This window comes from Camelus ferus, chromosome 10, assembly GCF_009834535.1.
Source record: "Camelus ferus isolate YT-003-E chromosome 10, BCGSAC_Cfer_1.0, whole genome shotgun sequence".
NCBI lineage: Eukaryota > Metazoa > Chordata > Mammalia > Artiodactyla > Camelidae > Camelus > Camelus ferus.
This window is the reverse complement of record NC_045705.1, coordinates 2,138,381-2,164,201: the sequence shown is the minus strand read 5'-3', so window position 1 is coordinate 2,164,201 and position 25,821 is coordinate 2,138,381. Positions and strand designations below refer to the sequence as shown.

Sequence of the window (25,821 nt, the reverse complement as noted above, 5' to 3'; positions counted from 1 at the left end):
TTTTCTCTCACCTGCAAGGTTTCCTGTGGGTCCCTGACCTATGTTTTACAAAGACTTCTCCAGCTGACATTGCCTCCATCTTTAACTTATTACACACATCAGGACGCTAACTTTTGTGACGAAGAGCTGAAGTCTCATACAGCTGTACCCATTAGAGCCTTACAGAAAGTAAACGCACAATATTTAATTGTTCCATGTGTTACAGACGGGATCCTTGGCGTTTGCTTAGGGGCCGTTTTGTGCAGGTGCATCACGTCATTTCTCCTTCTAGAAAGGTTTGAAAACTAACTCAGTGACACCCACTGTTCTCACTGGCCAGGAATTATGGAAGAGATATTTTTATATTAAAAGATTAACAGCGTATCTTATAATGATATGGTAAGTGGGAACTGGGGGAGGAAACAGCATTTCCTGGGTCAGGCATTGTGACAACAAACTTAGCCTGTGCTGCTTTATTGCTTTGCTTAAAATGCTCTTTCATTTCCTGCCCTCCACTCCCCAGAGTGAAAGCTTCTGCAAAATAAAGACTTGGTCTTAAACACCTGCACCCACAATGTTCATAGCAGCGCTGTTTACAATCGCCAAGACGTGGAAGCAACCTAAACATCCACTGGCAGATGACAGGATAAAGAAGCTGTGGTATATTTATACAATGGAATACTACTCAGCCATAAAAAAGAATAAAGTGCTGCATTTGTAGCAACATGGATGGACACTGAGACCCTGGTTCTAAGTGAAGTAAGCCAGAAAGAGAAAGAAAAGTATCATATACCATTCATATGTGGAATTAAACACACAAATGAACTTATTTACAAAACAGAAACAAACCAACAGGCATAGAAACAAACATGGCTGGGGGGGGCGTAAAGGGTGGGAGAGGATAAATTGTGAGCTTGAGATTTGCAGATACTAACTACTACCTATAAAATAAATAAATAACAAGTTCATACTGTATAGCACAGGAAACTATCTTCACTATCTTGTAGCAACCTATAATGAAAAAGAATATGAAAAGAAATATATGTATGTATATGTATGACTGAACTATCATGCTGTACATCAGAAATGGACACTACATTGTAAACTGACTGTACTTCAATAAAAAATTAAATTAATTAAATTAATTAAATTAAAGACTGGGTCTCGCTCACTATTACATCAAGACCTAAGGAGGCTAATAGGCTGCTTTCAACCAATGTTTTTTGAAAGAATGAAATTCATAGAATTCTGGAAGCAAGAAACTTACCCATATTTACATACGAGGAAGCAGTGCAAGAGAAGTTAGGCAATCAGTCCATTTGTTGACTTAACAGGATCATCTGCAGTTTTGAACCACAATTTACAAACCCTGCAGTCAGACCTAGGACCTCTGCTCCTGCTAGACTGCTTCTACAAAGTAAGACGTCTTTGAGGGGTTTGCCCAGCTCATGTAATATCCTTTTCCTTGTGAACTGTAAGCCAGGGAGTGCCCAGGTGGCCCTCACTCCTCAGGGGTCAGCTACCACCAGCAACGTTTACAGCCATCGTTGGGCCCCTGGCCCCCTGCACATTCTGTCTGCTGTGGTATGCCCTTTTTCCCTCCCTTTCATGCCCCAGTGAATAAATTAATCCCTCAGCCTCCAATGCACAGCACAGTGCCTGGCACAAGGTGAGGTCCAGTAATACCTAGTTATTCAGTGATAATAAAAGGAAAAAGTCTTCCTTACAGTCAACCAAATTTTATCACATTATGACTTACACCCATTTAACCATAAATTATGGACATTTTTATGTAGCCTTTATTATTCTGAGCAAAGTTCAATGGTAGGTATGATGGAGCACAAAATACAAAAGACATAAATCCTAACAAAGCAAGGTATGGACATGAAAAATCAAATACATTGAACTGAATGCCAAGTCCGAAAAATCAGGAGACCCTTCCTGGAGGAGAGCACTGGGAATGTTTCTTGCACTGCAGACATGGCCGGGGGAAAGGCACCATGTGTAGTTACTAGCACCTATCCTGAGTGTGGAAGGGAGAGAAACGGTCACACACACGTTATATTTGCCACCGTTATTGAAAAAGAGCTAACACGAATGAGCTTTCTTAAAGTAAGTGTGCTTGAATGGAGTGTTCTGTATGACTACTTTCTAGCTGTGCATCTTTGGGAAAAGTCACCTAATCTAAGTGGCAATTGCTTCATCTGCAACGTAGTGACAATATTAACTTCTCCACAAACTGAATTATAGAGACCCCAAACAAACAAGAAACCAAATAAACAAGAAAGACACGTGGAAATGCTTTATAAAATCTAAAGCAGAAATGACAGAAATGTCATTTAGTGAAACAGACTCACAGAAAAATAACACAAAGGAATAAACAATGAATTCTAAGCAGCAAACACATCAGGAGTTCAGAGGATGAAGCTTAGCCCAACTTACTGCTTCAGAGAGAATAAATAACGTATGTGATAAAATATAAAGATGGATACATATATTTCATATTCTAAATTTGGCTTTCCTGGGCGCTGTTTCCAGAAATGTTAGGTCCCAGAGCTCTTTCGCGAGCTTTATTCTAATAAGTCTGATACGACTGTGGCTGTTGGTGTAATACTGAAGATATAAACCCCAAAAAGTATGACCTGATTTTATCCATTTAATCTCCCAAACACATTACAAATTATTTATTGATAGCTCCTAAATGAAAATAACAAATGGAAAAACTGTTCTAATCTAATAAGAATGAGATAATATGTATGACAAAGCACATAAATATTAATAATGGTAGTAATTATTTTATTTTATCGCAGCTGTATTTTGTTAGGTACCTTGCACACCATCTGGGAACACAATAAATGTTTCTAGAGCATGTTGAAAAAGGTAATGGAAAACACATTTTTCCATTGAGACCTAGGATAATGACTATATCATAAGAGTAGTGAGCTTAGGAATATGGTCACACCTTGTACTACCTTTTTCTCATGCCTTTATGTATAACTGCCAAGTTTCACATCTATCTTAATATTATCCTATTGTCTGAATGCACCTGTACCACCCATGGAATCATTTCAAAAAGACAAGATGATTAATGGCAAGCTAAAGCTATTGAATTCATTATGTTTTAACTTCAGTTCTGGAGATTTGAGTGTGATCTATAATTAGTGAAAGAACCAAAAGCTTGGACTAAGAGATCCATTTTTCCAGGCAAACTCTAGAGCAATGCTATTCAAAGTGCCTGTCTGCCACATAAAGAGAACCTTAAGCTTGGTTGAAAATCAACATAGTGCTTCCTTTGTCAAAAATTTCTTGCTATGAAAAACAATTTTAGCAAACTAACAATGTACTCAGCATTACAGCTAATCTACCTATGGTGCCAGGTCCTTATTTTATTGTGGACTAATAACAAAGGGTTCCTGGGAATAGCAGAGGTCCAGGGATCACGTTTGAGCTTCACTGGTCTAGGGAACACTAGAAATGGATTGATTTTCAAGTCTGATCTACTGAATCACTAGTCTAATTAGTTCGAGAAGTGTTCCAGAGCTTCCTCGCACAACACTGTTTTGAGACAGAAAAGGGTCCTGGGGCCAGTTCTTAAGTGTCAACTTTGAGAGATTTCATTATTGTTCCAGTTCTTCATCCTTCACAGGTTCCTCATTCTTTGCCATGTGACCTTCCAGCAGTCCCTCCAGAGTCAACCACTTCATTTTCCTGTCCCACTGATGCTAGGCTTGGGAATATAACATGATTAAGACCGCAGAATGCAGGAAGAAGTGCTGGTGTGCCAATGCTGAGCCTAGGCCTTGTATTTACTTCTATTCTCCTAGCTGTGCTTCTGCTATTGCCTGTCGGCTACCAAGGATGAGAGACACAAGGAGCACATGTGGATCCAACCTGAATGTACAAGGCAACACCATATAAGCCTAGTCTAGGTCTGTCAAACTTCTTCTGACCCCAAACACATGAGTGAGAATACATAATTTTTTTGTTTTTTGAACCACTGAGTTTTGGGATGGTTGTTACACAGCTATTCTGCAAATAGCTAACTAATGCATATGAGGGGAAACTTCCAAGAGTCAAGGTGGAGGAGAGCTGCTGAGATAGATAGTGTTGGAGAGAGTATACTCACACCCTGGCTAAAGGCATGGTGGAAAATTTATGAATAAACATGTCTGTGAGCAGCACATTCAGCAGATGTTCAAAGCTCCTGATTTCACAAGTGCTGAGAATCTCCATCAGGGCTCTGATACAAAGAAGGACCATTCTTCCTTATTTTCTTCCCCAGTGAGTATAGCAAGGGACAAACACAGAATGTAATGCACAAGGATCAGAAATTTGTTAATGAAAGAATGGTTCAAATTAGGATATAACAGACTTTAACCATTTACTAAAGAGGAGGAATTTTAAGCTAATAATACACATACAAAAAGTTGTAGTCTTCAGTCTGCCTTCTTAAAATAGTTATGCTAATTTGGCAGACTCAACTGATTTCCTACTATACTTTGTATTCTCTTTTCAAGTTCTAACTTAATGGATCCCACCAGGATAGTGCTCAAGATTGACAGCTGGACTCAACAGCTCTGAGAGAACAACTACATTAATTTATTCTGTGAGTAGATTGGACAAACAGGACTGATCATAGAAAATGCTTTCGTAACTATTATTTAGAGTGCTGATTTTACAATAACATACAATTTCTATAGCACTAATAAAGAATGGCTTTTACCCCTGCAATTCCTTAGGTCACTTTCCAGACACTTGGTTCCAACCACACTTTGAGTTAAGAAAAATTTGACTTTAAAATTTACCAAAAAAGAAAAAAAAAAGTGAAACAATATTTTATCTTGGTTTCTGTTTTTACAATGGCAAGCCAAAATTTAGTGTACATTTCTGAAACTTAACAGATATCATTAAATTGAGGTCTGTACACACACACACTAAATTTCCAGGCCATTTTCGTTGTTGTTAAAATTTCCTGTATACTCTCTGATACCATTTAGGTAATAACTATATAAAAATGTAAAAACTGTTCTTATTTCTTTGAAGTTTTATTGGTTTGTACTTCCAGTTCGTCAAAAATGAAAACTATGGAACAGCTATCACCTGAAGGAACAACACACACACACACCTTTGATTTAGCAGCCACAGCAAACGGCGGCAACTCACTTAACAAAGTGGCTACAGACATTCTGGGGCGCTCCCCAGGGTGAAATGTTCCACTTTGTATAGCTTTGTGTATAATCAAAAACCTGCCGCAACTATGACCTTGAATATCTTCTGGAATGGGTATAATTAAATAACCAGCATCTCAGGTAAATAACAGCTTCACGATAAGCAACACAAATGTCTTTGGAGCACAGTTTTATTTACGTCTTTCTGAAATACAAATTTCTTTGCTCCATGCATTTCAAATAGATGATCAGCCACCCTGTCTATTCAGGAAGCTCTTGATCTCAAAGGATTCAGTCGTCCTTTAGCAATTAAGGCAAACTGTCTTCAGCTCACTCAACTCACCCAGGCAGACTTCAATAATAATTGTGGAAATGCTCCTGCCTACTGGGCAATATTTAAGAAGTACTGATTTTGAGCACCGGGGGAAAAAGATGGCACCGACGATTCTTTTATCGATAGTTTTATGAAAACAGTTTTTTTTTTTTTTTTCATAAAAAAAGTACACTACTGATCTTGGCAAATTTCACAATTTCTCCTAATGTCTAGTCTTAATATCATGTAAAGACAATCCTCTGTTAAGAAAGGTCACATATCTTTTACACGAAACACATTATATAGCCACAGACTAAGGATTATGTGACTATGATTTGGAGATTGGCTAAACAGATGCTCAGAATGATCTCTTTCAACAAAGACCTAGGATTATAGCCACTGTGGACTCTCAAATGGAATTTGACAGGTTGGCAAAACGCCTATTACAATGTACCCATTTGCTGCAGAAATTCTCTTAGAAACCATTTCCCAGGGGGGAGGGTTATAGCTCAAGTGATAGAGCGCATGCTTAGCAAGCACGAGGTCCTGGGTTCAATCCCCAGTACCTCCATCAAAAAACCCCCAAAATAATGAACAGTAAATAAATAGACCTAATCACCTCCCCAACGCCCCTAAAATAAAATAAAATTAAATTAAATTACAAAAATACATTTTAAAAAGAGAAATGATTTCCCTACTATGTCTAAAAGCTATATTCAGAGTCAAGTTGCCACAGCCTGTGTCTTTAACATGAGCCATATTAATATTCTAACATTGCTAAGCCAAGACAAAAAAGGTGTAGAAACTTGGAACACTTTGACTAGTGTTAATATGATCCCAAATCTATTGTCAATATCCTTGCTTTTGACAGCCTCTTTTAAATTGTCATACGTGTGTGGAAAAAAATTGTCACCTGCCCTATCAGTAAACAAAGGATGCTACAGCCCTCAAGCCAGCAGCCACTGCGGCCGCCCCCATCAATGCATCCTGAGAGGATTCAGGATGGAGAAAAGCAGGGTACTGGCCTTAGATGGTTAAGGTGCATTTCAAAGGAACTATTTTAATGAGCCCAGACTCTTGTATATTCCCATACAGAGAAAAGCATGCTAAATTCATCAACTTGAGATGTCTGGTGTTCCTTAATTAACAGTAATCTTTTGATGTTCCAACTGTGTGGTTTTCGTTGCAGAACTCCTAAACATCCTGGCTCCGCCCTTACCTCTTCAGAGCAGTCCCTCGGAGCTGACTGAGAGGCTGTCTTCCAGGCTCAAGTCCTGTTTTGTCCGCCAGAGAAAACATAATTCTCAACTTCTAGTTTGTGCATATGTTTTCAGTCAACTCATGTAACGTTAACTAAGACCATGAGGAAAATAATCACATGAGTTAGGAGGTTCTTTCCTTTGGGACCCTTGTGAACCAAAAGGTTTCACAAAATACATAATTTGGCATTTAGTCAAGAAGGAGTTTTCATCTTGGGCTATACATTTGGATAACAAAATAGCTAAATCAAAAGAATATCCCCAACTACATGCTTAAGAATACAATTGAACATGACAATACGATACAAAGAAAAATGAAACAACGCTTTTATTCATTACCTATTATGCTGTTATTCTATCCCTATCTCACATATAAAACAAATTAGTCAGAGAATATGAATTTTCTTCAAAGAACCACAGTAAGTCGGCTGAATTGCATATAAATAACTTGATACTTAAGTCGTATCTCTCTAATGTTTGCTTATATTGTCAAAACAATGATACACACAAGTCCTCTGTCAAAAATGTGCATACAGATTACCTATTTGCACATATAAGTGTCAAATCTGTATAATCTTTACTGAAGAGCTGATTTTAAGAAGCTGTGGGCAGACTATGGAACACATCCTTAATCAAGTATCATACCACGATTGATGCTTAAAAATAAGCCCCCAAGCCAACACCAGGTGGACTGCCCAGAAGCCAACAGATTATCAACATTGAGACTCTTGTTCAAAATATAAAGACATTTATGCACGGAACTAAACGAGTCAAAGTGGAGAACTGAAGCTCAGGATCTCCAAAGTCCATGTCCTTAAGACCTATGTCAAACTGCCTACATTTTATTATGGACTGTAGTTACCAAATATATAAAAGCTACACACTCTCCCTGAACCTGGATCCAGGCACCAAGCTTCTGACCGGATCATGTGAGGTATACATCCAGCGTGTTGATCTTTTTCTAGAATGCACATGAATTGTTTGCGAACCCAGAAGAAATGACTGAAGAAAAACCACACACAACACAATAGATACGTATGTGACCACCCCCACCCCCGCCCACCCGCCCACATTCATTTATGGTTCTTTCTGCTCAGACATTAGCACCGAGACAGGATGTGGGAGCAGATGGCCTTTATCTGGGAGGGTATTCCAGGAAGCCCACGTGAGAAGTGAATACACTGAGACAAAGCAGGGAGAAAATCTAGTGAACACATTATTGCCGTGGGCCACCAAGGTTAACACCTCTGAGGAACCGAGTGGAACGTACCTGAGAACTGCCCCACAGAAGGATGGAGATGTTGGGATATTGACCCACCAAATCCCATCTTTTGCTGCTTCCGAGTTCTTCCCGGGGGCAGTAAAGCCCCAGCACTTCCAGGCTGAGGAGGTCTGAGCAAAGCGCCCCAGAGGCATGGAAACCAAGACCCAGGGGCACGGGGAATGGGGAGCTACCAGCATTTACAGAAACGCAAACCTGGGTGCACTGAGGTGAGCTGGGGCAGCAACAGTAACCCCTTCACAAGTACCAGCATCACAAAATCACTGTCTATTCAGCAGGGCTGTCTTTCTAAAGCACCAATAAACCATCGCAGCCACTGGGCAGCAAAGGTAAAGCCTTTCTGAATCTGCTTTCCTCATCTCCCTCTTCTCTCTTGGACCCGCCCTCAACATCTGACTGTCAGGTCCCACATGGACTCTCTACAGGGGCCCTGAGATGCTCATTGCATTTTTGCCCCAGAAGCCAGTAGAGCAGGTGGGGAGCTAGGGCAGGTAGAGTGTGTTCCTACCTGCTCCTCCTAATTCTGCTTTCACTCTTGACTCAGTGGCCGTCACTGTCTTCTCCGGACCCCCACCTGGCTGAATACTGGGTTAGAAGAGGTTGGTCTCAGTCCACGAAGTGCCGTTATATGCATGGTTCTCTGCAATGCCGTTCAAGGTGAGGCTTTCTTTGGATTCTTGCCTTCCTATTTGGATCCTAACCTATGCCATCCTGAAAGGAAGCCTGCCCCTTGGCCACACATTCAAAGCATCAGAGACTTAATTTTTTCTAATAGTCTCAAAAGTAAGGTTCCTGTATCTCAAGATGCATTGGCAAGAGCGGACAAAAAGTAGTAGACTTTCTGTTTGTATTTATTTTACTGGATTCATATGACATATCTATCCTTTTATGTTTTAGGTCATACAGATCCACATACAGTTTTTAAATATACACATATTGAGAATCTGATGAAAGCTTCTTGTTTCTTTTTAACTAATGAGGTGCACCATCGACAAAGTCTGAAGGCCCTGCTCTGAGAGACTGCAACTGTTGTCACATGGCCACGTGCTCAGTGACCTCTGTCAAAGAGCAGTTCTTCAGAGGAGCTTCTACGTGGCTGTTACCAATCGTCCCGAGGAGCCCCCAGGTTTGCAAACCCCATGGCCTCATGGTGACACTGTCTAGGCCAGATGATTCGGGGCATTCCCTCTGAGAGTTTGATTTATTTAGCCCCAAAATTTGCTCTGAGGGTTTGGTTAATAAAAACTGTCTTTGAGGAAGGGATGCAGAATGAGGCTCTCTCAATCGCTCCATAATACATGACCATCTACAATAATGATTCCAAATCATAATTTCTGGGAAACACCATACTTACGTTCTTGGCCTCAACCTCAACCGTCTGGTTGCCTACTAGGTTGACTGACTTCACGACACTTTTAATTCTGGTGAACGGATTGTCTTTTCATTACGTTCTGTCTGCTCAATAATTCTGTAAGCACCTTCCAAGCAGAGCCTTGCTGTCCACTTCCTTTAACCTTGGGAGAACATCTCACAGACTACTATGGTTAAAAATGACATTAAATTAATTGTTGAAATAATGCACTATGAATGGATTTACTTTCAGGTTCTGAAGGGGTTTTGAAACAGATCAGTGGCCAAATCTTGATGCTATCCCGGGCAGCCTGGAGTGCAAAGCTGAAGAGAGCAGTGACAACTCTAAGACCCCAAGAGCACCCTGTCTTAGTCAATAACCTACGTATCACCTTTGGGACTTATAAATGCCATCATCTCTTACCAACTCTTCCAGGTTGTTCATTATTGCTTCTACTCAGAGGAGGAAAAAAATAGCTTACTTCAGTAGAGTGCTTTACCATTTACAGGACAAATTCAAATTATCCATTAAGCCCACACCCAAATCCTATAAAAACAGATCATTGTTATCACCCCCATTTCATATAAGAGAATGAGGCTCAGAGAAATGAATGCTTTGCCCAAGGGCATTCAGATGACAAGGGACAAGTCCAGGGAACATGAACTCTACTTTTTTGACTTCGAAGCCACAACAGGGTTTTATCTTACTGATGTGTGTATCTTACCCGGGTCTGTGTGTGTGTGTGTGTGTGTGTGTGTGTGTGTGTGTGTGTGTGTGTGGTTTATTTGACTGTTTTCCTGGCACTACAGATACAGAATACTGTTCTAACCTTCATGCAAGGTTAGAACAGCGTATCTTGATTACATTTTTGATACTAGTGTTTGAAGATACTTGTATTCTGTTGATGTTTCCTGGTCACAGAACAGAACTCACAGCCTTCTTTGTAAGAAGTGATTCACTTAGAACCTACTTTATTATAAATACAGCATAAATTCTTTTTCTCTCATTGGGGTATCTTGGATCCAGAATGAGCCTCATTTCAGAGGAAGAGTTTAGTATCATAAAGGAATGATCTACCTAGGACTATAAAAGAGAAAGTGGAGATCTGAGGCTAACTGCTGGATAAATCTGCTCCATAACCATCCCAGCAAACACAAATTACACCACCTACCTGAAACTGTCATTGCCTTTTTATTGAGGCTGGAGCTAACGATTCTGTTTGGTTTAAACTTTTCTATAAAGAAATAGTTTAAGCCCAATTTTAATATCAGAAGCCAGGACTTCAGTGGGGCTCCACTTTCTGATGCCAATCGAATGCCAGTCTATTTCATGTTGTAGAAGCAGTAATTTATGAGTTATCCTTAGAACATTTGGTCCAGTGTCTCAACCACAGACATGAAGGGCCCACCACAACTCTACATTCTAGATGAAAAACACTGCAGCAAGAACACGAACGCAAACCACATGTTTGTTCAAGATTAACAGTGATTTAAATTGCTTTGCAGAAAAATAAGGAAACAAAAATACAAGACTCAAAAAAAAAACCAGTTTTGTTAGGGTTGCCAAAGACATTTCTGTTTCATTTCATTTATAGTTTGTCAAGAAAAAAAAAATCAATGATCTTGTCTTCTTTTCCTTCAACATCAGAAATTGGGTGTCTGATTTTGAAAGGCAGGGTATGTGGTTTCCCTGATTAGTTCTTGCCGTTTGGAGACCGAAGAGACACAACTCATGTTCTGTGAACGGGCAGCCCTGAAATATGTTACCAGTATATGAGGAAACAAGAGCTTATCAGCAGGTAAGTGCATTTTATGAGCTGAGTGAAACAGAGTACGGAAGTTGAACTCAGATGATGATGGAATAGAGGATGGATTTGGGAGTTCCATGTTTCTCGGAACAGCCAGCCTGTGGAGATATTAACACTCCTGAACCATACTAATGATAAAAAGGACAAGGCTCTGGACCTGACATCACTTAGATGGCCTAAGAAAGAATTCTCCTTCAACCTAGGCTGCTGAATTGAATCTACCTGAGAAAAACAGAAAGTGAGTTAACTTATCTTTTACTTGCTATTTTTTTAATTGCAGCTTTTGTTTCTCAGGCTTTCTCATTTTCATGGTTGGAATACAATTAAATTCTTGTAGACAGATGGGCTTTAGTCATGCTAATTACCATGGTGACCAATTAACTCAGCTGCTGTTTAGAACAGAGAAGACTGCATAAACAGCAACCTGGACATTGCGTCCTTTAGAAGACGGTTGTGGAAACATCACCTGTCATGCATATAATTCACAGAATATCCAAATGACCATGCAGTTGTGGTCCAATGGCTTCCTTAGTAATTTGATATCTTTTCCATGTACCTCTGCCCTATCAGGAAACATACATCCACTCAGTGTGACTCAGAGTGTCACCATAAGTGAAGTGACTTGCCATATAACTAGCCTTTGGGACGGCATGACTGGCGGCTGGAGGGATCATCAGATCCAGCCTATTTGGGCAGACTGTGTGCTAGGTCTGTACCCTGCGTCATGTATCTCGTATGTCAGAAGTGAATCTATGTGAACAATGCAAAAAACTGGTCACTTTTAGAAAGTCTTGCATTGTATTATGTGCGTGGTACCATCAACACCTTTAAAATTAAAATATGATCTCCATTAATCATATACATTCATATTAAAAGTGTGTACAAGGAGTTTCAGAAATTTATGATGCATCTTCTATACATTCCCAATAAAATATCTCCAAAGGCTGGAGAGGAACACGAGCTGAGACTGACAGGCCATGCAACACCAAAGTCTTGAAGGAATCGTCACTAACTGTAAAGCAGATGAAGGTGATCTGAGAGAAAGGCCTAGACAGATTTCAATCCGGGCCCTTTTTAAGAAGGCTAGACTATTATCCCCTCCCTGCCCTAGTCCTACCATCCTACTGCATCCATTTGGTAATAACACCTACACGGGAAGAAAATAAACAGTAAAATGTATATGTGTGTGTGAGAGGAGAAAGGAATCAAGTCCGTGGTATGATGCTTCAAGAAAAGGACTGTTGCTACAACTCAGGTAAAATTTAATTCGCTGTGCGCAAATCATACGTCCAGGCTGAACTCAATGGCACTTTGACCAGTGAGTTTTCAGCAAAGTCCTATCCACTCCCTGTACCCCCCCATCCAAGCAAGTCACCTTATCTCCTCTAAGCAAGCACAGAATTTTATTTACACATCTATCATGACTCCTGCTATTTCTATTGCATGAAATAACTCCAAGTGCATGAGTCTTCTCTGGCCTCCATATCTTCTTCTTTGGAGGAAAGTGACTTCCACTCATGTTTCTGTCCTCAAAGCCTCCAGGCCACTGACTTGCTCATAGGAATTGGTCATTAAATATTTACTATAAGAAATTACTAACATATTTCTGAGCTCATCTTCAAATGGTAGAAACTAAACAAATCTGTAACTTTCCAAATATACATAATTTTTGGGTAACTAATTGGACCAAGCCGAGACACTTCCACTGGTTTCCCACTAGGACTGACTTTACAGGAAGGACCAAGCAGAAAAGTACAAAAAACACAAGTAAATTAGAACTATTAAAGTGTACCTAAACTTATAAATAGATGTCACTGGCATTTCTAAACTATAGTGACCGTTTTTGAGTTGAGTTGACTACAAGTCACTATAAAAGAGTAAACAGTAAAAAAGGGTTTGAATGATTTTCCTCAATCACAGTTGAATTCAAAACATAAGACCCTATTATCATTCTTTTTTTCTCCTCCTTTTTCAGTTTTATTAGGTGGAATTATTACAGTTTGACTACACACACACATTATACTGCATGTAAATACATATACACCGTATACTGCCCACTTTTTTTTCCAGTTTACAGATATGTACTAATTATTAGATTAGATCTTTAGCTTTTTAAGCTTACATAGTCATGAAAGGAATAAAGCCAACTACAAAATAAGAATCAACAGAATGCCGTAATCCAACCATAAAGGACAGTCAGATGTGCTTATACATATTCAAGAAATCAAAATAATAATTAGTTCGTGTCCCCATTATTAGTTATTATTTCTTAGATTCCTCATATAAATGATGTCAAATGGTATTTTTCTTTCTCTTTCCAGCCCACTTCACTTAGAATGACAATCTGCAGGTCCATCCATATTGCTGCAAATGGCATTATTTTATTCTTTTTTATGGCTGAGTAGTGTTCCATTGTGTACATTACCACATCTTCTTTATCCAGTCATCTGTTGATGGACATTTGGGTTGTTTCCATGTCTTGGCTATTGTAAATAGTGCTGCTATGAACATTTGGGTGCATGTGTCTTTTTGAATTTTATTTTTCTCCAGATATTTGCCTAGGAGTGGATTGCTGGATCACATGATAAGTCTATTTTCAGTTTTTTAAGAAACCGCCATACTGTCCTCCATAGTGGCTGCACCAAACTGCATTCCACCAACAGTGTAGGAGGGTCCCCTTTTATCCACACCCTCTCCAGCATTTATCATTTGTGGACTTTTGAATGATGGCCATTCTGGCTGGTGTGAGGTGATACCTCACTATAGTTTTGATCTGCATTTCTCTGACAATTAGCGATGCTGAGCATTTTATCATGTGCCTATTAGCCACTTGTATGTCTTCACTGGAGAATTGCTTGTTTAGATCTTCTGCCCATTTTTGGATTGGGTTGCTTGTTTCTTTGATATTAAGGTGTATAAGCTGTTTGTGTGTTTTGGAAATTAGTCCCTTGTCAGTCACATCATCTGCAAATATTTTCTCCCATTCTGTAGGTTGTCTTTTGATTTTGTTGATGGTATCCTTAGCGGTGCAAAAGCTTTTAAGTTTAATTAGATCCCATTTATTTTTGCTTTTATTTCCAGCACTTCAGAAGCTGGTTCAAAAAATATATTGCTGTAATCCTATTATTATTCTTAATACTATTTTGTGTTATGTGGTTATTCTCCCCACAGCAAGAATAGGAAAATGAAAACATCCCTTATCTATGGTACACTGAGAGTTAAAAAACAAGCAACTATCAGCCTGCAAGGTCATAAATTATTTTTATCCTGTTTTTCATTTGTTACACCATATTTAATCTATAAATGTCTCTCTCACAAATTATAAGTCATCTTCAACCTTTCAATAAACAAGTGTGCACCTCACAGATCAGAAGGCTTTTTATATTCTTAAGACACTGGAAGGGACCACAAAGCACAAAATCACAGCAGCAGACTTTCTTAAAGATGAATAAACACACACACACACACGTATATTTAGATTTGGAAAGTACATATTTGGAAAACACTGAAACTTATCAAGATATTGTATCGTTCTTAACATGCAAAATATAACTTAAAATGCATCTTTTTTCCTATTAAATGCTAAAACAATAATCCATAAAATAAAGTACTAAATAAAGGCATGATAAAAATGCTCCCTGCTGGAAAGTACATTCTTTCAAATGCATTCTCAGAGTAACTGAAAACATGTCCTGACTGTGCACTTACACTGTCTCTCCAGGCACGTGTGCGCACGCGCACGTGTGCACCCATGTGTGGGTCTTCTGTCCAGATTACCTACTTTTCTTTCAATGAAGAAAAACCACTAGCTGAGTTCTCATCAGGCTGATACAGACTCAATTCTCAGGTCTTGTAAGTTTCTTCAATTACATATGTACATATTTATTTAAGAGGTCTTATCATGGGCTTTAAGCGTCAAAGATGAGCAATACTAAATCTTTTTGTATAGAGGAAACCTCCAAACAAACTAATAGAAGCTCGAACTTCCATCAGAGTATTTTAATGTGTCTTAAATAATTAACTGTCTGAAAAAATAAATGTTATTCATTAGTGAGAATTCTGATTCAACATACTGTACTGCAAAAAGAAAAACAGTGAAAAAATTAGGTGTTTAACCTATGTGAATAAAGCTTTAAAAATTCTGTATCTTCCCCTCAATTGCACTGAAAATCTGAAGTGATAATTTAAATGCTTAATAAGCCTCAGTTACACTTTAAAGTGATACCAGGCATGTGTTTAAAGGAAGGAATCAAAATACAGCAAGTTAATATATTTGCTTAATGTCGTTTAATTATTGTATATGCTACATAATAACATTTATGCAGCCCTATTGTTTTTTTTTTTCCACATTAAGTTTTTATAAAGAAGCCAATTATAAAAAGTAGCATTGTGGATTTACTGCAAGAAATAACTTTGGGGTTATTTACTCGGCCAGGATGAAATCAGTGTCATCTTTTCTATTTTCTGGGTATTTAGACTTTACAATGAGAACTGATATTTCTGAGCGATAGCCCTGAGACCTTGCAGGAGTCTTACTTATCAAAGAAAAGATTCAATTATGTTCCTAACATTGTACTTGCCAGGGAAGAAAAGTAAGGGAACATACTTCACAAACCTCCTGAAGGAAAGTTGCAGTAACCTTCAGTTACCCAGATTCACACACCTAGATAATTCAGGTCTCCCATTTCTAAGTGATCTGTACAATAAGGATTTATGGTACAAGACCATTTTACATGGTGGATTATTTTGATCTACTCCCAATGATCCCCAAGTTTATTACAGAATCAGAAGAGGCTTTTAATTAAAATTTTCAGGTAAGAGAATTACACATGTGGTATTTGAATCACCAGGAATGCTGAGTAAAATGAAAGAATCCAGCAATAAATGAAGGACTAAACACCCCCAGGAGGCTGGGTTTATCTTTTCAGACTCCAGGCTGCTTTGCAACAGAGGTTTACGGGCTGGATGGGCGGCTGGACTGGAGAATCTGAAGGCTGCCCACCAATCCTGACATCCTGGGATCTGTGGAATGATGACAGTTAACTGGCCAGACCTTGAGCCTCTCTGCTTTCCATTGTGCGTTCTCAGTACAGGGTGAAATAGTAAAAAGCACACAAATGCAAAATGCCACCAAAAGTAAAGAATCACAACGAGATCCTAAAACATACTGCATAAAACTCAATTATGTTCAGTATCAAGGCATTGATGAAAAAGGATGTTAGCTGCTTTGTGAATCCTGAATTCTTGCTTGCTCCTCTCTACCCCTCCACAAAAAAAAAAAAAAAAAAAATCTTGTTCTACAAAGATGATTTTATCCACTGTTTTTCAAAAAAAAAAAAAAAAACAAAACCCAAACCCTAGTGTTATCTCCCTGACTTACTAAGATTTGAAGAACCACTGTCCAAAGCTGGTTGGGGTCGGGTGGAAGGAACACCAACGTTCCCAGCTGCTCCTTAGCAGAGTAATTTGCATACGACAGGCCTTACATTACAGTTATTCCCAAACTCAGGAGAAACCATCAAGTGAAAGATAGTTCTAAATAATTCACAATCTTCCTGTAGAAACAGGTAAGGTTTTCCCCCCTTAATTTTTTTTTTTTTTTTTTTTTTTTTTACAAAATTCTCCTTATCATGAAGTGCTGCCTTTCTAGTTAAAGATTCCAAGCCACGCCGTCTTCTCTGCCTTAGTTCTCCACTCTGGCCACCCCCACGCAGCTGACTTCTCTCTCTAACACTTTCAGGGAGGCTTCCCTGCCCAACAGCCCTCTCCATATTCTGTATCTGTTCTGCAGATACGACTAATTTCTCCCACGTTCTGCCAGCTTCGGTGGTACTTTCTTAACCTTCCAATTTGTGTGTGTATGTGCGTCCTCTGTTTTAGACTGTGAGCTCCTTTAAGGACAAAGCCTGTATTTCCCATTATTCACGTGTATCCCCGAAACTTAGCTCGAGCTTCACACACACTGGGCAGTCAGTCAGCATTTCCAGGGTAAATGAATACGAGTATGAAACACTATGATAATCAGAGCAATAACTGAGATACTGTTTTCCCTCTGAGACAGACACATGAGAACCAGGAGCCCCCAAAGGAATTCTTCAGGCTGATGCAAGATCCTTCTCTACGTACTGATGCAGGACTTCTGACAAAATCTGAAATAAGCAGAGGGGACGAGGCAGAAGATGTTGACTATCTTTTGGGTCATAAGAAGAACATACATGGGAAGACGAAGCTAAGAAAGCTTGAGCGCTTTACAGGACAAAACACACTGTGATATAAAACAAGGCAAAGCAAAACAAGACGGGCACTCCAGGATGTCTACCTCATCTCCATTTGCCCTGAAGGACCACTTTCCACTTTACCCTTGTCCTGTGAGCCTCCACTCTGGTAAGGGGTGGGGGCTGTGCCCTAGGGTCAGGGAGGGAGGCATATCGGCCTCCAGTGTGGCACTCACCATGCACTTCACTACAGGACTGATGCCCAGCTGGTCCTCTCATGGTTCCTCTCACTCACCCATCCAAGGTAATCGCCTATTTCCAACCAGTCTCCGGTCTTAGAGACCCTCCGTGGCTTGTTCTGCACTCCCCACATCCAGTGGGAAAAAAAATCCTGTCCATTCTAGTCAAGAAACACTATTCCCCACTGCTTCGTAGGTTTTCATTTTCTCGCAACAGCTCCCTCTTTGAGCCACTGAGAGAGCCTGTACCTGACCCTTCTGTTACCTCACACATCTTCCGTATGTTGCAAGAAACCTCTTTCTTAAATCAGTTAAACAAAACAAACATCACAAGGACCTGCTTCAGATCTTTCCTGTTTCCTTCCCTCTTTCTTTTTTTCTCTTTTCTCTCTCCTCTTGATGATTCTTGATGATTGATAATATTTAAATTCCTTGGGTTCATCTACAAACTCCCTATAAATTGGCTCCAATCATTTTTCTCCAGCTTCACATCCTGCCACTCAAACTCATAGGCAAGTTTCTCCTATTACATTTACTGTCTGACATTTCTCTGGACATAATAGGACTTGTCACGAATTCTTTATTTGCACATACAAGTAATTCTTTTTTGTCAGGAGTGACCCTCACCACTTTTCACATGGAACACCCTCAGCCTTCATCATCACCTGTCTCCTCCTTAAAGACACGTCCTCTGTCCTGTCGGATCTCCCAGTGTGCTGAACACGTCTTTGCAAAAGTGCTTACCTCCAGCTTCGTGATTTCCCCATTTTCCATCAGTCCCTCCCCAGCGTGCGAGATCCAGGTCTGACCTCTCTCTTATACTAAGCACACAGCCTGACACTTGCCCTGTAGGAAACAAGCACTCACTGTTTGAGGGATAAGTAAAAGCACACGGCATCCAATTCTCAAAGGAACAAAATGAATGTTAGTATGTTGTTCAGTTAGAGCGGAAACGATCTTTTTCAGACCATGGGTTAAACAGGCTTCGGGGGGCCAGCCTTGGAACCCAATGGGGGCTCGAGGGACTTTGTTCCTATGGCGACGGGCATTCTCAGCTCCGAGCAGCGCACGCACCAGTGGACTCTGGAACACGACGCGTGCCCTCAAGGTTCCAAGAGGCCGAGCAGCGGGCACCGAGCCTGGCAGGCGGCCCCCAGCCCGGTGCGTGGCTGCGCCTCTCTGAGAGGTGAATGCACCTAAAAGAAGACACCCAGTCGTGAGGAGCAGCCGAGCCACCAGCGGGGACCAGCTGCAGGCCGCCAGCGCGCAGCCCAATGCCCTCCACCCACCCGGCCCGGCGGGGCCCGTGCCATGCTGCTCACTGTGTACTGTGTGCGCAGGGACCTCTCCGAGGCCACCTTCTCCCTCCAGGTCAGCCCCGACTTCGAGCTCCACAACTTCCGTGCCCTCTGTGAGCTCGAGTCTGGCATCCCCGCCGAGGAGCTCCAGGTCATCTACATGGAGCGGCTCCTCACCGACGGTCACTGCTCCCTGGGCTCCTACGGCCTCAAAGACGGCGACATGGTGGTTCTACTGCAGAAGGAGGACGCGGGGCGGACCGCCAGCCTGCCTCAAACGGACTTCCCCGGCACCGCCGTGCCGGGCACGTCCAGCCCCCGGCACCAGCATCACCAGCACCGGCACCAGCACCAGCACCAGCGCGCAAAGCCGGCGCAGCGGGCCCGCGGCCTGGGCCCCGGCGGGAAGGCGACGTCGGCGCAGGGGCTGGACAGCCCGGCCCTGATCCGAAGCATGCTCCTCTCCAACCCGCACGACCTGTCCCTGCTGAAGGAGCGCAACCCCACCTTGGCCGAAGCCCTGCTCAGCGGAAACCTGGAGACCTTTTCTCAGGTCCTGATGGAGCAGCAGAGGGAACGGGCGCTGAGAGACCAAGAGCGACTTCGCCTCTATTCTGCCGACCCATTCGATTTGGAAGCTCAGGCCAAAATAGAGGAAGAAATCCGGCAGCAGAACATCGAGGAAAACATGAACATAGCGATGGAAGCGGCTCCGGAGAGCTTCGGACAGGTGGCCATGCTCTACATCAGCTGCAAAGTGAACGGACATCCTCTGAAGGCCTTCGTGGACTCGGGCGCCCAGATGACCATCATGAGCCAAGCTTGTGCGGAGAGATGTAACATAATGCGGCTCGTGGACCGACGATGGGCCGGCATTGCTAAAGGCGTGGGCACGCAGAGGATCATCGGCCGGGTTCATCTGGCTCAGGTCCAGATCGAAGGCGATTTCTTACAGTGCTCTTTCTCTATACTGGAGGAGCAGCCCATGGACATGCTTCTGGGGCTCGACATGCTCAGGACACATCAGTGTTCCATCGACCTGAAGAAAAACGTGCTGGTGATCGGCACCACTGGCACACAGACTTACTTTCTTCCCGAGGGCGAGCTACCTCCCTTTGCGAAGCTGGTAAGTGGAACTGGGCGAGAAGAGTCTTCAGACAAGGAAGCAGCGGACACTAAGAAACACCCAGCCATGGATTCAGGACGAAGAAAGCGTTGAGACAGGTTATATATGCCACCACCTTGAGGGAGTCTCGGGTTTCGGGAAATTATAAGGCATGAGCTCACTGGCAATGTAATCATTAAAAACATCAGTACCAAGTGAACCTGGCCTTGGCACTAAGTTCTCAGAGCCATCACTGCGTGAATTGTGATGGCTTGTTCTTGGCCCCTCCGTGTCCCTTACCCAAAACCCACTGAACCTTGCCCTGGGAAGGCTCCCCAAGTGATTTCCAAATAACCCACGAAAGGAAAACCAGCCTCTTTAGACACACTGTCCTATGAGGTTAGAGGGTGGTTTGTCCAAACCTGTGGCTGTTTTGCAGAATTCCCTGGGAAAAAAGCCACTGCGACAGATGCTGCAATGCACCCACACAGAATTATTTTAAATCAGCACTAGCAATTTCAGAGAAATGTGTTTACTTGCACAGATTCTGTTTTCTTTAGTAAAGGTATTAGCAATGCTTGGTCAATCACATTCTTGCCTTGATTAATACTGACAAATGTCTGTTTTGGACAGAATAAGGGCCAGTTTCCTCAGATTTTACATCTTCCCTTCCTCTGGACTCCCCTGAAGTCACGCTCACTGTAATCCACTCCTAAAAAGACTCTTTCTGCCATACTTGAGGAAGTTGATTTTATTTCTTCTAGGATGTCCTAAAATAATTTCCTCTCTTCTCTCCATTCATAGAATCTCTGGTTGTAAAAGAAAAGCAATCAAGTAGATTTATTTTATTATTTTTTCTAATATCATGCTTCTTGGGAGCCTAGTGGTTGTACTGGAGCAGGACTGGGAGGTAAAGGCAGGCAGTAGTCCAGGTCCCCAAATAGTCTTTCTGGTCCTGCTTTCTGTATTAAGCTGCTGCATAAATATTGCTTGAACAAAGGGTTTCAATTTTAAAATAACATCTGAAGAATTCGGGAGGAGATCTCTAAGGCCTCATTCAGTGCTATGGTCCATGCTGACAAAGCTTACTCTCCATCACTTCTGATAGTGAGAAATGCAAGGTCCCAGACTTAATTACAATCTTGTGGCTACAACACCTGAGAAAAGGTTCTGCTGCCTGAGGCCGTCAGACTCAGAGAAAATGTTTCAGGGCAGTAATCCATCAAGACTAGTGCTAGAACACTGGATTTAAAGTAAAAAAAAAAAAAAAAAAAAAAAAAAGTATGTTCTGATTTTAGCTCTGTGTTAGTCAGGCAAGCCAGTTCATCTACAGTACAACTCGGATTTCTCCGAAAGCTGTTTCGAAGGGGAGGGCCATTTTCAGGAACTAAGATGACATTATGAACTAGGATGTCCTTTATCTGTTTTCCCAACAGGATCTAAAGCCACCCAAAGCATTCCCAAAAACTACGGGAAAAAAAAAAATCCTCCCATCTCATTACCATATGCCTTTCTTGGTCTGCTTCTAGGTTAAGACTTGACATTCTGTTTCTATAGAGTCACCCCCCACCCCATACCAGCCATCATCGGTTCACCTCCCGGTATTTCTTCCATATTAGGTGTTCCTAGGCTCATATTATTTCCCCAGCTTGGTCTATATTTGCACCGAGGCTTACATCCAGTAGAGCTGCTTAAAGTGACCAATGGCAGACTTCTTTTCTTCTACTGTTTCCAGGGGACAAAAGTAATTGACAAAATGAAGGAAGAAATTCAGAGTAAAGCCAGGGATAAGCAATTAAACGCCTGCAAAAGATGGGAACTGGCCTGATAAATGCATGGATTCCTTCACAAATGAAAATAAACAAACTCCTCAGTATTTTTTGCTGGACTCAGCTTTCAGGGCCATTTATGCCAAAAAAAAAAAAAAATTCATTTGCCTATGTCACATGGGGCATCTCAACTAAAGGTTCAGTATATGGTGTATCAGGATACTTAATCCACAACAGCCAGCCAAAAATCACCAAATCTTTAAATGGACACTTTATATCACTTCAAATTTGACCACACTCACTCTCCCTTCTCAGGAACATCACTTCTAAAGTAGCTATGATATTTCAGGACTAGTCTCGGTTATAATTCTTTATTTCTTATTTTGAGTTGAACTCTGTTATTCCATAACTTCCAATAAGTTGGTCTCCATTCTTCCTTTTGTTATGAATACATTTAATTTCTCTGGCATGAGACAGTCCTTCTATTATATGAAATCAATGTCACCTAACATAGTCTCTTTTGCAGACTTTCACCAGATTCTTTAACTGTTCCTCACTGGATAAATCTGGACTCAGCTAAAAATTCCTGTCACGTTCCTTTGGACACATTCCAGCTTCTAAAAATATTACTTAAGTGAGTGGATTGGTAAATGAAACATACTTTTATTGAACTGAAAAGCAGTGATCTCAAAGAAAAATCAATAAGCAGTGTGAATTAATTAAGCAATGAAAAAATTCTTTAAATATTATGAAATGTTAGATTATTTTCTAGTTTAGTTCTTTAAAAAGTTATATTTTATTATTTTAAAATATTTTAGACATGTTCCACTAATTGTACCCAAGGTATCCTGATCCAAAATTTTAAAAATATTGACTGACCTACCGGATCCTGATTCAAGTCTTTCTGATTTAAAATGCCACATTTTTTCTAATGCATAACCTTCTTTGCCTGATACATTTCAACTCTAGATGCTGGCGCAAAACTGTTACAAAGTTATTTTATGGAGACTACCAAAACATTACCAGTTAAAATGGCATCAGAGTAGCAGTAATCAAAATAGACTCTACAATTATTTATTGAACACAAACGATTTCATAAGCACCGAGTCAGGCTTTTATAAGCATAAAAATGAATAAGGTACAGTTCCAGACCTCAGGATAATTACAACCTGGTAGGGGCAGGAGAAAGTCTTATAACCAACTAAGAACAAACCAGGGAGACATGCAATCAGTACTGTGTTGGTGCAAATGAAGAAATTAATTTTAATCAGGGGGTTATTTTTAAAATAAATAAGCAAGCCAGTAAAATGTACTTTCAATATGTCTAAAATGACCATCATTGATGCTAGGAAACAAACAAACAAAAACAGCACAGCACACTCTGCTCCTAAAGTTCAAGTTGCTAATATACACACAACTTACAAGTATCTACTCTTGGGAATTCACTACCTGGAAAACGACGAACAACTTTTCATTTTCTTTCTTCCTATTAGAAATCACGATAAAATAGACCACGTGATGAAACAGACCTCACCTGTTTAAAATAACAAACCATTTTAAAATTCCATTAAACCCTTGGTTTCACCAATGATCATTTAGATACCCATCTCACCTAAAAGAAAATCACTGTTGTTAATAAGCATGCATTTGAAGGTTGCAGCAACGCATTCTGCCACAGTTAAACTGGAAGACGGATAACATCTGAGATTAGCAGAGCTTTCATACAATCTTAACTTCTTTCTTAAAATATTGGCTCAAGATTTCTCTCGCTTCTAGAAGAAAATCCACTCCCCTCAAAGAAAAAGGCAAATCGATATTTTGTACGACTTCATCTTAGCTGCAAGTACTAAATGTTGCCTTTTTACGAGAACATTGTACTTCTTTCGGAGGGTCATTTGCTGACATCCAACATTCCGTAAAGAAACACTTGAGTAAATGATGAGTCATCTGGGATTCACACCAGTTAACTGTTGATGAAGATATTAATCGATGCTAACATGTTATATAGTTATTCTTTGAGGTGAACAAGAGCCTGGAAAGTCAAGGAAGAGGAACAAAGCTAAAGAGAAGTGAAGGAGGAAAAGGGGAAAGAACTGCAGAATTCTGGGTTGCTTTTAACCAATTCTCTCTCGGCGGAAGGAGTGTTTCATCAAGTGGGTGGGGACTGGGCTGAGATGAAGGACTGGCTTCCCTTCCACGATACTTCATCCATCACTGGCAAGTTATGTAAAAGTGAAAACACTTCTAATGAGTAAGGTTTATTTTAAAAACATCACTAGAAAAATTACAAAGTAAATTCCTCCTACGTTGAAGTCCATAGAAGGCAACATGGGGGTTGTGGTCCAGATAAGAGTGAAGCTTGCATTTTCCTACTGTTAATTGATACACTGCAGCTGTCTCCAATTAAAATAGATGACAGTGACCAATTTAAGCCTATTCTAGGTTAAATCATCACTTAAATACATCAAATTCTTATCCTACAACATCAATCACCATTCTAAAATCTTACTCTGCTGTCACTTTACTATAAGGACCCCTTGAGACAAAGAAAAATCAGTTTAAAATTACATTAATTCACATGTTCCCCTTTTCAAACTCATGTCATGTCTAGGGATTCAATTAGTCTATTGGTCAAAATGTATTAGTGTTTTGCATTCACTGATGTCACTAAAAATTCAATTTATTTTTCCATGAGCCTTGTCATTGTCCTATGCCATGATAAGGAAATATAAGTTATAGTCATAGCCTTTAAAAAAGTTTAAAAGTCCCATTAGAGGAACTAGAAAAAGTACAAAATAAATAATTCAGAAATAGTATTTAATTCAGTGCTGAATCATGAAATACATGATATGAGTTCAGGGGAATGAACCCCTGCTCCCCATCTGAGTTGCTAATTGCAATGGAACAGAATCCACTGTGCAAAGTTTTATGGAGCACCTACTATATGCCAGGCACCATTTTAGAGGGGGGTTTCCTTGATGTGGGAAGAGTCTTCTGGTGCTCAGCTGGTACTCTGAGTGCAGCCAGTTAGGAGAATGTCCCCTCCTCAAGGATGAATCACTCAGGGTCCCTTTGAGATGACCCAACTAAGAGAACTAGAGTTAGCACATGGCCGATTCTCAGGCTAAACTTGAAGGGGAAACTTCTGGTCTCCTGGCCCTGCTCGTGTTTCCTATTATGGGCTTACCCTTGGAGCGCTGTTCAGCAACTGTAAACAAACACTTTGCTTGAAACAGTTTGGGGCTTATACAATGGATGAACAACCAGCAGTACAGGCAGAAGAAATTATCTACCAGAGATGAGTCAGTCTGATGGAACATTTGTCACATATTTAAATTCCAGGGAACCAGAGAACAGGGGAATCTCATGGACAAGATACCAACCCACATGGCAGTTATATAAATATTTTGGCAATTAGAAAGCCTAGAATGGGGTCCAGAATTACCAATAAAAATCTAGTAAGTGCTGAGATTTCTGGAGTGATTATAATCTTGTTCATAATTACAGCTTTAGTCTTTAGCATTTGATGTGAGGCAAACAGTACCTATTTAATAAAGAGAGATTATGTGGATGAATAGGTGGACAAAGTTCCATTGTTATTAATACGTGGACATAGAAGAAGTGTGGCTTTTTATTTGACTGGTTTTTATATAAAAATTTGTAAGGTAAAACTGAATCACATCTATAGAGTAAGATTATCTTTGTGTAATTAGAATAAACATGTTCTGGGTTAAGAGCATGGCTGATATTTATATGTACAGATCTAAGTGTATGTGATTCAAGAAGGAAATCCTTAACATGCTTTTAGTCTGCTGGAGTTGCCAGTTGTCCCACACTAAGAGCAGTTTAACTAGTATTTGCAGTGGCCAAATCACCCTGGTTTGCCTGGGACTTGTCCTCATTTTAAAACTGAGAGCTCAGTGTCCCGGCAACTCCCTCAGTCCCAGGCAATGGCATATGTTTATGCAACTGAAAAAAACAAAATGAGTAGAAACTGACCTCAGAATTCAGGGGCATCATATAATCAAAATAGCTA

General features: G+C 40.6%; 2 protein-coding genes across 3 annotated transcripts in view; one reads left to right on the top strand and one right to left on the bottom strand.

The window, feature by feature from the left end:
* PDGFD (platelet derived growth factor D) overlaps positions 1-25,821 on the bottom strand; it is a 223,630-nt gene that overhangs the window by 90,219 nt on the left and 107,590 nt on the right. The gene's annotated exons all lie outside the window — the stretch shown is intronic.
* Positions 17,055-20,809, top strand: DDI1 (DNA damage inducible 1 homolog 1). The gene has a single exon (XM_032488238.1). It carries the CDS (start codon positions 18,925-18,927, stop codon positions 20,128-20,130), a length of 1,206 nt encoding a protein of 401 aa, XP_032344129.1. The 5' UTR covers positions 17,055-18,924; the 3' UTR covers positions 20,131-20,809.